The sequence below is a fragment of the Diabrotica undecimpunctata genome, chromosome 9, assembly GCF_040954645.1.
Source record: "Diabrotica undecimpunctata isolate CICGRU chromosome 9, icDiaUnde3, whole genome shotgun sequence".
In the NCBI taxonomy this organism is placed as follows: domain Eukaryota; kingdom Metazoa; phylum Arthropoda; class Insecta; order Coleoptera; family Chrysomelidae; genus Diabrotica; species Diabrotica undecimpunctata.
The window spans coordinates 52402162-52417223 of record NC_092811.1 but is presented as its reverse complement, the minus strand read 5'-3'; the positions used below and the strand labels follow the sequence as shown (position 1 = coordinate 52417223).

Here is a 15062-nt window from a genome sequence, read left to right as displayed (position 1 = left end):
ACGTGGATTCCAACACGAGGCTACCGCTTGAACATTCTGGACTAAATTGCGACGTATTGAACAGCAAGATCAGCAATTAATAAATTATAAAAACACCATGTAAAAATCAATATTTTTCAGTCTGATTTAAATTATTATTGTTGTTACTAAAATCTTTGTAAGTCGAAATAAAAGTTTTAATTGTGAAGTTCAGTTTTTAAAAAAGTGTTTTTCCCAAGAACATTCATAATTCGCATGAGTAGTTCAGATATGTAATTTTTGCTGCAAAAAATTGCACCAGTGATAAGAAAAGCAGATACTAACTGTAGAAAGGCTATACCTCCACAAGAACGATTAACTGTAACATTGCGCTTTCTGGCAACTGGAGATTCCTACAGCAGCTTGATGTATTTATTTAAGATTTCGAAACAAAGGTACTATCTCAAAGATAGTACCAGAAGTATGTGCTGCGCTAGTAAATGCAATTAAAGACCAAGTTAAGGTAAGTAAACTTTATTGTACTTTTTTATTGATAACTTTAGAAGTTTTACATGTTACTTAATTGAAATGCCTCTGCGAGAATGTTTGAGGAACCAAAAGCAGTAGAGGAGTCTGAAGAGTTTTGTATGTATGTCTCCGCTGGTGATATAGCTGGTGTGCTGCAATACGATGAATGTGATTTTTGTCTCGTGGAAGGTTGCATTGATAAAATTGGTTCATATGTGTTAGTTGATTGTGGCATTCCATAATCATATTTACCCATACTTGCATCGAACAAAATATTACCTATAAGATGTTCTACAATATTTTGTGCGCAGGTGGTATTCAAATCCCTAATTTTACACGCCACATGTTCTCCAAATACATCGAATTTGTCTCGCTGTCGTTTATTTTGTATGTCTTGAATTATTTTATATGCCTCTTCTTTTCGAGCCTCATCATCGATTTTTCTTGTGTTTGTGTGACACGTCTAGTTTTATTAGGGTGTTTAAATTCATCAATATTTGTGCTGTTCGGATTTTCCACGGTTTTTTTACGAGGCTCTTGAGAGGATTCGTTAGATGCCGAAGGCTTCTCACAAGCAGCGTTAGATGTTGATGGGTTTTGAGAACCATCGTTATACAAGTCTTTCATGCCTTCGTTGCCATTTTCTGCATCTTGAAATTCTTGGGTCTCGTTTCCACCTTCATCACAATCTGTTACTTGTGAATCATCTAAATCCGTTTCGGAGGAAGAGTCATTAAGGTCATCCTGAAAAGAAAAATACATTGTATATAATGTAAACACTACAAAGTAGGAAAACGCCTAATATTACAGTGATCTACATTTTTAGCATAAGTAATGATATCTTTGTATTTCAGATGCCTAAAACTGCTCAAGAATGGGAAACAATTACTAATGGTTTCGGTGTTCTTTGGAATTTTCCAAAATGTGTAGGCGTCATGGATGGCAAGCACATTGCAATACAAGCACCAAAAAACAGTGGAAGTGATTTCTTCAATTACAAAACGTTTTTTAGCATTGTTCTGTTCGGCGTAATGGATGCTAATTACCGATTTTTGTATTTTCATGTAGGCTCCCAAGGGAGAATATCTGATGGAGGAGTTTTCGAAAATACATAACTATTAACTCGCTGCAAACTCAACCTTCCAGAATATAGCTCTTTACCAGGACGTGAGAAATTAGTCCCTCACGTATTTTTAGGGGATGATGCCTTCCCATTATCACCAAATTTACTGAAACCCTACCCTGGGGCGCAGGACAAAGGGTCTCCCAAAAGGATATTTAATTACCGTCTCAGTAGAGCGAGAAGAATATCAGAAAATGTTTTTGGAATGTTATCTTCGATTTTTAGAATATTTAGAAAACCCTTACTTTTAGAACCAGAAACTGCAGAAGTTGTTGTTATGGCTTGCATTTACTTGCATAATTTTTTAAGGAATAGTTCAAGATCTAAAAATTCCTACAATCCCCCAGGTACATATGACGGTGAAGATAAAGATACAGGACGTGATTTAGAAGGATCGTGGAGAAGAGAAACTCAGAGTAATACATTTACTTCATACAAGAAAGTTGCACGAAATGCATCAACTGAAGCAAAAGATATTAGGCAAGAGTTTGCAGATTTTTTCGTTACACCTTTGGGGATGGTGCCGTGGCAGAATAATTATTGAATTATAATTCATGTATAAATTGAAATTGCCTATTTATTTGTTTGAATAATTAATAACAGAAAAGTTAATATCTAAAAACATTGTGTGTTTACTTACCACGTTCTCAGCTTCACTTTCCTTGCATGGGCGGACTTTGTTTTTGTCTCGAAGAAATACTAATGCATCGTAGGCAAACCACTTGGAATGAAACTGAGCACCTGCCCAGATTTTTTCATGCTGCGATATTTTTTTTGCTCTCTATAAAACTGAGCCACCAAATTACGGATTTTTCTTTTTGCCTCTTCCTGAGATGAGCACCCTATAGCTGAACAAACTGCATTCCATGCATCATTTTTTGATTCTCTGCATTTATATTTAACATTTTTAGGATTCCAAATACATGGATGTTGTCTATAATTGTCAATTAAATTTAAACAATTCTCCGAAGTCCACTTAAACGCCATCACTAAATATAGACGCGGCGGTCTGTCTACTGTCTAGTCACTCAATTTGAAACAGGTCTCAACTCGCAACAATCCGTCCACATCGAAGCAATGTTGACAAATGTTTCACTTTGTTTCATATTATCCTTTGATCTTTACCGCTAGAAACGGATTTATACAACATACTACAACTTGTGTTGAATCGCAACACCAACTTTATGCAACGCAACACAACATATTCCAACAAATATAAACATTTTATGTTGTAACAAGTTTTTGTTGTATTATGTTGGAAAATGTTGCTCCAGTGTGGACGCGTCTTTAGGTACAATTGAAGACCTTGGGACCAGAAGGGGACATGCCACAAAAGATTATTTTGGAGAAAACGTCATTTTCAACTTATTTTCAAATCCTGAAATCCAAATTTTACATTGTTCTCGGAAGTAAGGTCCACAATCGTTTGGAAATATGTTATTAAATACACAATAAGAGTAACAAAAATTTTTATTGAACTGTTTTTGAGTTTTTGAACATTTTTTGAAAAAATATGAGGCTTATCCCCTTTTGAACAAAAAAATATATTCTAAAAAATGAACATAAAATGCAACAATGAAATAATATATTCAGTTGTCAATATTTTCAATATCCGAAAAGTCGTCGAAATGTTCAATATATTCCAGTGATTCATTATCAGTACCTGGTAGAATCTGTTGGCAGGCACCAATTTCTTCATAAAATTTTAGGAAAGCTGGTGGAATAAACTGTAACAGCTGGGAAATATTTTCAATTTTTTTTCTATTTAGTGGAATAGGTTCACTGTATTTTGATTTCAAATCCCTGGAAAGTAAAATTGACTTCCTCATACCTTTCTTTCCAATATTAACTGCCTTATAGTCTTCATTTATAAGATGTTTTATATACATTATGTTAGGTTGTTCAGATGAAAACTTGAGGCTTGATATTTTGGAAAAGTTAACTTTTTCCTTGTCATCTGTATGGCTTTTTTTCGTAATTTCGCTTTGGAGTTCTTTAAAAGAAAAAAAGTCGGATTATTTCAATACAATTACCTCGAAGCAGTTTTTTCTTTTACATTTTCTCACTGCTTCGTACCAATCGTCTGGAGTATACACTTGTTTTAATCGATGACGCTTATACTTTTCAATTACTGCAAAGTCACGGTCACATGGTAATCTCGTATGCCCTACTACCAAGTATTTGTGCTCAATAGAAGTGAAAATGCCTTCTATAGTAAGTTGTTGCCATAAACAAATTAGTGACCAATTTTTGTTTTGGCCGCTGCAGTTATCTGTATACACTATAAGTTTATTAGCAGTGGGTCTATTAGTTCGAAAATGTTTATATAAAATGCTGGCAATTTCATCGCTACCTCGCTTGGCAATGTTTTCTGGCCACATGTACATGAAGGCCTTTCCACTAATACAGTCATGGATGCCGAGGTTATAAACCCATGCCTTTCTCAAATAGAACGCTGCTCCCACTGTTAAATTTGGCACTGGCATTGCCTGTTGTAGGTCAAAGCTGCTAACCATTGCATTTCCCGTGGCTTTAGCCTCTTCTGTGTCCTTTTTCATTAGATCCTGCATGGCCTGGGCACGTCTTTGATGTAACTCCAAATCAATTTTCAGTGTCTTTGCAATTTCTATGTCAGCTTCATTACTAATTTTCACATTCATTGAATCACATACTTTACAAGTATAGCTCTTAGGTAACTTAAAGCCTATATTAAATTCTGAGCAGAATATGCGCCTATATTTGTCTTGGGTTACTACCACAAAATTATTTTGGCGGCACCACTCAAGATAATAATCATGATATAAACTGGAAATTGAAATATCGGAATCTAGGTAGACTTTTGTTGGGTTTTTTGTCTGCTGTAATGGCTTGTGTATTTTGGTATCAAATTAATATGCTGTCTAACATACTCACAGTGTTCTTCTGGTATTTTCTTGTTGTTGTTGTCATGCTTACCTCTTTCATCTGACTTTGGAGTAGACGCACCTTCTTTATTTTGGTGAACCAGTCTTTCAATACGTTTTTTTGAAATGCCGTGTATGGCAAGAAACTCTTTCTTACAAATTTCAATTTCATCTCCATTTACTTTGACTCTATATTTAACTGATACATTTCTGGACGAATGAATTCCTTTTGTTTTCTTTGGGTAACTTCTCTTCTTTGGAATTACTGTCATAGTTGAGAAGAGGTAAATATTTTGCTTGTCATAATTATCCAGGTTCCAAAAGGCATTAAATATATCATTTTCCTTACCTGCCAAAAGCTGTCTACACTGTTTTGTGCAACCGCAAGGCGCACCTAATTTTTTTGGTTCTATTTTCTTCCCTTTTGTATTTATATATTCGTGACCTAGATTTCTTTTAGTCTTGCGCTTAATTTTTTTATGCCGTTGGGTATTCTTGTGTCTCCATCTAGAAGGCGCCTTCTTTTCTGGAGTTGGCAAGACACCTCGAGAAGTCTGTGGGGTAAAAACCTCTTCATTCTCCTACAATAAAATAGGTATTTTACTAAAAAGAGATAAGCCACAAAAAACCTTTAGAACAGGATAAGCCACAAAAAACCTTTAGAAAAATCCTAATGTTTTTAGGTTCGAAAAATGTAACATAAGGGGACAAGCCACATATTTAATAAACTTACCATTTTTAAGTTGATATTTTCCGAATCGCTGCTATTTCCGGACACTGTATAGTCTTTGTCATCTTCGCTTTTATTTAAAAATGGATCTTGGTCACTGTGATCAGAATCAAACTCAGAAAAGTCTATTTTCCGTTTACATGCACGGGAATGTTCCGCCGCCATGTTGATTGCTACTGTGGCTTGTCTCGTTATGTTGAAAAATAAAGTAATGGTGACACAACGGGACTTAACTACAGCGGCGCCATCTATAAGAAAAAAGCTGAAATTTTCTCTTCGGGACATTAATACGGTCTTAAAGTGGGCGATTTCTACTTTAACTCAATTTTGATGAAATTGTGGCTTGCCCCCTTCTGGTCCCAAGGTCTTCAATTGTAACGTGTATATTAACCCATTAACGCCCAAATTTTCTTTTTTTTTTGCATTTTTAACGTAATTTTTTGTTTCGTAATATATTTTGAGGTACAAAATGATGTCCTATCAAAATTTTTGTTTTTTGTGTTCAAATTTTTGGAAAAACAACTGTCCTCATTTGAGGACGCTGGGCTCAACTACTATAAAATTAAAGACAAAATTTAGTTTAACAAAATAAGTTTATTTAGGTGTTTTTCAAATTATTTTCATATTATACACTATGGAGATAAAAAATGTTTATATAAATCCTATATTTTTTTATGAAATTGTTCAAAACAAATTGATACGCAAAGCGTTGCATTACATTTTTGGCAATATGTTCGTGGTTTTGACGTACAGTCTCGATTTTGACATCTTCGTTGTTTTTCCCGTTTTGCTATAATGTGATTTTTACTATCATATCTAATGTCTTCACAGATATTGCTTCTTGATGTACTTGGAAGACTAAGTGGTCGACCTTTGCTTATTCTTACGCCATGACCACGTTTTAGATACGAAGTAGCTATTTGTCTCCTGTAGTCTTTGATGGATATATTGTTTTCTCCTTTATGTATCATATTATACAGCACGCACCCATTTACTATAGCCATATCTATCATTCGTGTAAAAAGACACCAATACCATTTTTTTCCTCTGACAGGTATATGGTGTTTTTCTAATAGCCAGTCATGGTGATCCACGCCACCCATATGTTTGTTATAATTGGAAAAAGCGGATGGTTGGCTCACTTGTACTTTATTTTTTTCCTTCTTACTCCATCGTTGAACCTGATTGGTGGGAAAAACCGTATCATAGTTAGTTCCAACAGAAACACAATTACTGTCGTTCCATTTGCATATTAGTATTTTGTTGTTTTTGTCAAAGCACCAGTCATACGCGCCTGAGGTTCTTTTTGTAGGTCGTTTGATTGTTTAGTAGGACACTTTGCAGTTCGGTTTTCTCTAATAGTTCCCGTAGCGCGATACCCCTTTTCTTTTAATTGGCAAAGGAGACTGTAACTTGTAAAAAAGTTATCAAAATATACAATATGTCTCTGTGGGTTTTCTACGATACTCAGCATGTTAGAAACAACTCTTGTACCTAAAGGCTCAGTTGATTCCTCTCCCGAAGCTGTTCCACAATAAAGAGCAAAATTGTAACAATAACCATTATCGCCACACAGCGCCCACAGTTTAAAACCAAATCGAATTGGTTTGGCCCTAATGAATTGTTTTAGTGAATTATGGCCGTAATACTTCACTATCATTTCATCTACTGATAGATGTTGGTGAAACACTCCCCATTGTTGGAACCGCGCATTTAGAAGATTTAGCAAAGGTCTAATTTTGAATGACTTATCATGTTTGTTATTGTCAGCTTCGGAATTATTTGCAAAATGGATTAGATGCTTTATTTCTAAATATGCATTACGACTTAATGCATTTTCAAGTCTTCTTGTTCAGACCAGTAGTCCCTCTCGCTGGGTAATTGGTGGTATCCAGTAAAAATTAGAAATCCAATAAAAATTTTAATTTCTTCAGCTGTTATTGAGTAACCATGCTTATTTTTTTGCTCTGTAGCATAGCGTTGTGTTTCTGTTATGATATGGTTGTAAACAACTTCATGAAAAAACATTTCAAAAATTTGTAGTGGAGTGTATTGACGTACCTGCCTCTTTACATTTTCATATACTTCTTTAGCACCTTCATTTTCAATGTGTTCATATTGTGGATCCGATTTACTCCAGTTAGGTACAAACGGTTTTTTGGATTCATATTTTTTCCTTTTGGTTATTGGTACAAGTGGGAAGTCATCTTCATCATCAAGATTTTGATCATCTTCTTCCTCAGTAGATATTCTATACCAAAGCTGGTGCAAATTGTGGTGGGAAAAACCGGTTAAACCGGTTATTTGACCTTTAACACTTGATCTTTAACCCTCGATCTTTAACCCTTAACCTCTTTGACTATTGATCTTTGACCCTTGACCTTTATTAACACTTAATCTTTTACCCTTGATCTTTTACCCTTGTCCTTTAACCCTTAATCTTTGACCTTTAACTTTTAACACTTATCTTTTACCTTGATCTTTAACCCTTGACCTCTAACCTTTAAACCTAACATTATTCCGATTTGTAACCAGTTTTGGTGGGAGAAACCAATTATATCAGTTATTCCAGTTTACAATTTTCCTGGTTATACCCAATTATTTCGGATTTTAAAGTATCCTTTGCCACCTACACCTTAATTATTACAAGTAAAACTTATAAACTATATTATACAGTATTATGGTTATATTACTAAAATTAGCAGGATCTTTGTTGTAATAATTGCATAATGTGAGGACAATTTATGTGTACCTTATATAAATTATAATTTTTTTAAACTTTAGTATTAGTTATTTAAACATATCCTACTCCACATTGTACAACCTGAGAACGAAGTATGTATATTTAAATACTTAATATTATAAATCTAATAACACCTTTTCAAATTTAATAACAGTTATTCCGGTTTGTGACAATGTTCCACCTTGTATAATCTGAAATTGATTTATGCTTAAATTAAATATTAAACAGTAAAATCTTTTAACTAAATACCTTTTGAATTAAAAGCCGCCTCTGAATAAAGCAAGTATGGTAACATAATCAGAACTATTCACTCTTCAGGCAAAGTATATTAACATATTTGTTTTACGCTTCCACATTTTTTAATTACCAGTAGGTATATATAAACACATACGATTTATTTAATTAGTATGGTTTTAATAATGTTTGAAATTATTTTCTTATAGTTAACTATTTTAAATGTAAAATTGTGACTTATTTTCCATTTAAATAGTTAACTAATATGATTTTAACCACTAAAACCAATTTGCATAATTACTACTTAATTAATAAATAAAAAAAGATATAGAAAGAAATTTTATTTTTTAGAAACTTAACTAATGCACATTATTACTAATCTTAAACATATTACTAATTACTAAAGTACTAAATACTAAACATAAATTACTAAATTACTAAAATACACTATTTTTTAAAAGAACTGAAAATTTTACTCATGTCTGCTTTAATGTTTTTAATTAATATTTCGGAATTTGTTTTTTTTTTATTTTATTTTCTTTTGCTTCCATTTCAATTTTTTTTCTATTTGTAAAATTTGATCGTGCTCCAGTTGGCAACTTCTAAGTTTGTCTTTTAATATACTAAAAGACTGGAACTGCCCATATATAATTGTGTAGTGTTCCTCTAAACTTTTAGAAAATCTATCAATTTTACTGGCAGTCCAGTCTTCCGATGAAGATGAACAAGAAGTTGAAGCTGCTGCTGGAGGCTGCAATATATCTATTGTGTTTAACAGATCGTTAAGCATATCATCATCTAAGATGAGATCAATCTAAGACAAAAAAGTATATTAGAATAATAATTTATTAAAAAAACATAGAATGTTTCCAAACAATTTAAAGTTTTGAATAGAATTTAAACAAAATAATTAGTTAGAAAATAACATCGAAAGATTGTTTAAAACAATTTATTATGGCGCCTAAATACTAACATATATATTTTAGGTAAGATAAAAAGTAACATTACAACAATAAATCCAAAATATAGAAAACAGAATGTTTAAACAATTTAGGTTTTAAACATATTTTAAGCGAGTTAAAAATAATATCAAAACAATAAATACAAAATAAAAAAAATACTTACAGATTTTTGTTGTTGTTGGGTTTCCAGCGGTTTTAATTCCGGCACAGATTTATCCAATTTTGGTTTTTTTACAATAACATTTTGATGAATTTTTAAATTTTTAGACATTTTGTTGTGTGGTTTGTTTAAGTAAATTGTATTGAAAGACTGATAGTGTAAAGGCACCTCTCCTCCAATATATACAACCAATCAAAGAGAAAAAATTGCAAAGTACCAAGGTCTAGTAACTTTTAACAAGAATAAAAATTAAATTGAATACACTTTCAGAAAACATTGACTGCAAATAAGAATTCAGAAGACATGCAATCCAAAATTAATGCAACTGTTTTATTTTAAAGCAATATTTACACCCAAAAGTATATATATTTATCAAAAAATTGAATTTTTAAGTTTCTAGTCAATGACCACTAGTCATCCTTTGTTAAAATCGCGATAGATTTGTATTCGCGTAACTGGTCCTGATGAAAATAAATTTAGTTTAAAGCGTTATTTTTCAAAGCATAGAAGGGCATTTTAAAAATATATATATAAATTGTAATTAAGAAAAAAATTCGCTTTCCATTGACACCTAATACCATATATGTCTTACATAAAATTGAATTTATTAGTGTTAGGTCAATGACTATCAGAAACACATTTTACGTTCAAGGCAATTAGGGTGATTTAAATCGAAAATTGTATATATATATATATATATATATATATATATATATATATATATATATATAATATATTAATATCAAATTTTAAAAAAATTAAAAAATTCTTAGGAATTTACTGATACAAATAATAATAGTTTTTAAAATATACAAAGTAATTAAAATTAAATTTATAGATAAGTTAATCAAATTAATATCTTATAGAGTAATGTAAATGGAATATATATATAATAGTTTTTAACATATACAAGACAATTAAAATTGAAGGTACCTCTAAGTTATTCAAATTATTATCTTACAAAGTGATCCAAATAAAAGATTTGTATATAAAACTTTTAGGAATGTAAAACAATACTTTTTAAAATATACAAGACAATCCCAATTAAAGTTTTTATAAGTTCTTCTTCTTTTATGTATATATTACTCTATCTGTTACTCATTGATGTTGTTCCCCTTACATCTCGGTCATATATCTGCTCTAGCTATGTCCCATACAGTCTTACCATCGATTTTTCTAAGGGTTTTTATCTTTGCTGTTTCTAACATCCTTTTTGTCCTCTATATCTTAGGTCATGCTCTGCCGCATATGTTATTATTGGTCTAATGACTGTTTTGTAAATCGTACATTTCGTATCTTTCCGAATATTTTTATTTCTCCATATTGTTTCGTTCAGGCAACCTGAGGCTGTGTTTGCTCTATTTACTTGTGCTTCTACTTCCGTAGCTAGATAAATGTCTATTCTTACAAGTTATTAAAAATTATATCTTAAATAGGGTGATTCATATTGAAAATGTGTAATTAGAAAGATAAGAGAATTTATACAAAAGCAAATAAAAGAAATATTAGCATAAATGTTAAATGGTGGAGGGTTGAAAGGTCAAAATCAAATTATTATCTTACAGAGTGATCCAAATAAAAGATGTGTATATAAAACTTTTAGAAATGTAGAACAATACTTTTTTAAAATATACAAGACAATCCCAATTGAAGTTTTTTATAAGTTCTTCTTTCATGTATATATTACTCTATCTGTTACCAGTGTACCTTCCGTAAGTCGTTTTCGTGGTCTTTTCACTTCCTATTGGGAAACCGTCTCTCGCCGTCTTTACTACTCTATTTATTGTCATTCGGCTTACATGATCGTCTCATTCTACTTCTCCATTTCTTACTCACTCCGTGATGTTATTCCCCTTACATTTTTGTCATATATCTGTTCTAGCTCTGTCTCATAGCGTTTTACCATCGATTTTTCTGAGGGTTTTTATCTCTGCTGTTTCAAGCATTCTTTTTGTCCTCTCTGTGTCAGGACATGCTCTGCCGCATATGACATTATTGGTCTAATGACTGTTTCGTAAATCGTATCTTTCGTATCTTTCCCAGTATTTTTATTTCTTCATATTGTTGCCCTGTCAGGCAACCTGGGGCTCTGTTTGCTCTATTCACTTATGCTTCAACTTCCGTAGGCAGATGGATGTCTATTTTTATACGTTATTGAAAATTATATTTTAAATAGGGTGATTCATATTGAAAATGTGTAATTAGAAAGATAAGAAAATTTATACAAAAGCAAATATCTTAGCATAAATGTTGAATGGTGGGGGAAACCGGTTCCAATCAAGACCGGTGAGAGTCAAAGGCAATGTCGAGGTCAAGGTCAAGTTCAAGACCAATGTCAAGGTTAAGGTCAATGTCGAGGTCAAGAGCGTGTTAAGGTCAATATCAAGGTTAGGGTCGAAGTCAAGGTCAAAAATCAGTCGAAGGTTAATGTCGAGTTTGAGGTCAAGGTCAATGACCAGACCAAATGTTTAAAACATTTTTTTAGATTTAAGTTTAAAACATTTACTTCACACCATATTTAAGAACACCACCATTTGAGAACGATTAGACAAATAATGTTTGATCCGATTTGAGATATTATCGCTAATGCCATAGCCACAAAGTTTGGCAATCAAGATCTCATGATTGACTTTATCGAAAGCTTTTGAGAAATAAGCATAGATTGAATCGACCTGAGAACCAGACTCCAATCAGTTAATGATAAAATTTGTATAATACACGAGATTTGTAACTGTGGATTTACCTTGGCTAAAACCATGTTGTTCACCAATTATTGTTTTTACAATCAAAACTTAATATTTTATTTACAAACAAATCTAATAGTTTTGGTAACTGTGACTGTATACAAACTGCACGGTAATTTTCAGCATTATCTTTCTGACCAGACTTGAAAATTGGTGTTAAAAAACTAGATTTCCAGAAATCAGCAAATATCTCTGATGTTAGTGATAGGTTAAATAAATGGTGTATTGGATTTGCCAAAGTGTATACACATTTTTTTTTAAATACAATGGAACTTCGTCAGGTCCCTTGGTAAGTTTCCACGGGCTACTCAGAATTTCATCAATTATTTCCTTAATGTCAACAACATAATTGCTTAAATTCGCAGATTTCTCAAATTTAAAAATAGGAATTTGATTAACTACAACATCATTGTAGACAGTTGAAAAATATATCGCAAAAATATCAACGATTTCTTGACTATTTTCCCCAGTATAGTCTCCATACTTAATAACTGTTGGTAACATATGTGAGTTTCTTTTACTATTTATAAATTTTCAGAATGACCTAGGGTTTTCAGATATATTGTTTTCAGTTTCCTGAACATGTCGTGTATAGTGAATTCGTAAGTTCTTTACACTGAGTTCTAATACTTGAAAATATATTATAATCTTCTTCCCTACCTGTCTGTTTGAATGTTTTATGAGCAGTTTTCTTTTTTAATATTAGCGATTTTAGATCACAGTTATACCAATTAGGATATGTGACTCGTTGATATGAGACTCGTTGATATTTTTGTTGATGAAAATTAATTTCCAATCAATCTCAACCAAAAGATAATTTATGCTAAAGTAATCACCATTTCTGAAATCTACAAAGTATTCTTCATAATTTAAAGTTGATGAGTTAACATTAACAAACAATCAGAAAGAAACTGGAGTATGATGGACACTTTTGTCAAACAAGGGATCTGATGGTTCCGACACAATTATATTAGATAAACTAGAAAAAACCAAGTCAAGAAAAGTATTTCTGCTATTAGGTATCACATTAATTTTAGATAAATTACAATAACTGGCAGTATTACATAAATCATTAGCAGGAGAATTGGGAATACATTGAACTCTTATTCCAAATTCATCATTTATCTATTTAATATTGGGTAAGTTATAATCACCGCTTATAATCATATCACTATCTGGAAAGTTTTCAAAAATAAATTCAACACTACTACAATGATCAATGTAACACTGCTGTTCAGACGCAGGAAGGATGTATACAGAACCCAAAATAAGCATTTGATTGTGACGCTTAAGAGACACAAAAACTTGTTCAATATTATTTTGTGGTATAACAACTTCACACACTTGTAAATATTTAGATGTAGCTATCAGAACACCTCCTCCACGTTGCTTATGACTTGTTAGATGATTTCTATCGGCTCTAAAAATGCTGTAATTGGAAATTCCCAACTCAGCATTATTAAAGTCAGAATTAAGCCAGATTTCAACTAGGTATAATTATATTATAATCAGAACAAGCAACCGCCTGTTGTAAGTCGTTAAACTTGGTACGTAAGCCTCATATATTCTGAAAATAAATGTTCAATAAAGTTTTTTTAGGATTCTTTTTGAAAAATTTTGATTACTAGAATTGATAGTTAACTTTTTCTTTACTTTTAGTTAACTGTTTTAAATAGCAAGAACAGTTTATATCAAAATCGTGATGATTAACATCAATATCATTTATTTTCATAATATCCTTAGCGTACGTACAGTTAGAACATTTAAAATTAGTTGTATTATTACATTCATCCTTTTTATGTTTACCCCCACAGAGAGGACAAACGTAATTTTTTGATTCACATTTGTCCGAAAAGTGGCCAAATCTCCAACATCGGAAACACCTAATTACACTTATAAATTCGAAAAAATGATAACTGTTCCATCCAATATGAACTTTTTGATTGTTAGAAATTAAATAATTAAATTGCTTAGGAGAAAGTTCAATTTTTACATTTACATTATTTCCTCTACTTCTGTTGTGAATAATTTTAATATCAGTTTGAATCGAATCATCCGGTAAATTTTGAGTTAGAAATTTATTAATAAATTCACCATTATCATTCAAGTCATCAGGATTAACATCAATGATTTTAATTTTAGGTTTATTCAATTTGCCAACTTTTATTTCATACTCTGCACCAAAATGCCGTTCTACATTACTTTTTAAAATTTCCAACGATTTCTTATCTTGACAGTGAATCATAACACGACCATTTGCTCCTTCCTTTACTTCAGCTAAAGAAACAGCCATATCAGCTGGACAAAGTTTTTGTGTAAGTACACTTTTTGTAACCGAACTATTTTGGTTCGGGTTTTGTGGTTTTATAATTAAGGGTCGGTTTTTTAATTTTCACAACATCAGCCCAAGATTTTCCGTCAGATTTTGAAAGTGAAGATGAATTTGATGATTCCAATAAATCAATTAACTTACTTGCTTTTTCAATTAGGTCATTATTTCTATCCACTTTTTTGTTGATAATATCATTAAACTTCGGTAGACAGTCATCACAAAACCATTTACAGTTATCACAATCTTGTTTAATCTTCAAAAGTTGTTCCTTTACTTTAACATAATGAAGGTGGATAATATTTATTACAAAAATCACAAACTATAAATTTTGTATTCACTATAAAATTGTCAGAACAAGCAACACACGTCGTACCGCTAGCAGACATTTCAACCGAATTCATGAGTTATTTGCCCGCCCGTTAAGTCTTCCAATCTAAATCGCTTTGTTCGATTCATATGTGAAAAATCCATTTCTAAAATAAAAAAAAAGAAAACAAAAATAAGTTCACTATTTTTTTTTTCATTGAACCGGCAAGCGTTCTTCAAAGAACGCTTGACTTTGTCAAACATTTTTTATAACTGTTTTTTTTTTCCTGTAATCAAACTAATAATGCATTTCTAAAATAAAAAAACAAAGCAAAGTTC

At 31.7% G+C, this 15062-nt stretch overlaps 1 protein-coding gene across 1 annotated transcript; it reads right to left on the bottom strand.

The window, feature by feature from the left end:
• Nucleotides 1-3198: 3198 nt before the first annotated feature.
• Nucleotides 3199-14378, bottom strand: LOC140450734 (uncharacterized). The gene is given in 6 exon segments (XM_072544405.1): nucleotides 3199-3470; nucleotides 3666-4463; nucleotides 4466-5093; nucleotides 5246-5490; nucleotides 8916-9033; nucleotides 14085-14378. Coding segments are annotated over 6 exon segments (2355 nt in total).
• Between the last annotated feature and the right edge of the window lie 684 nt (nucleotides 14379-15062).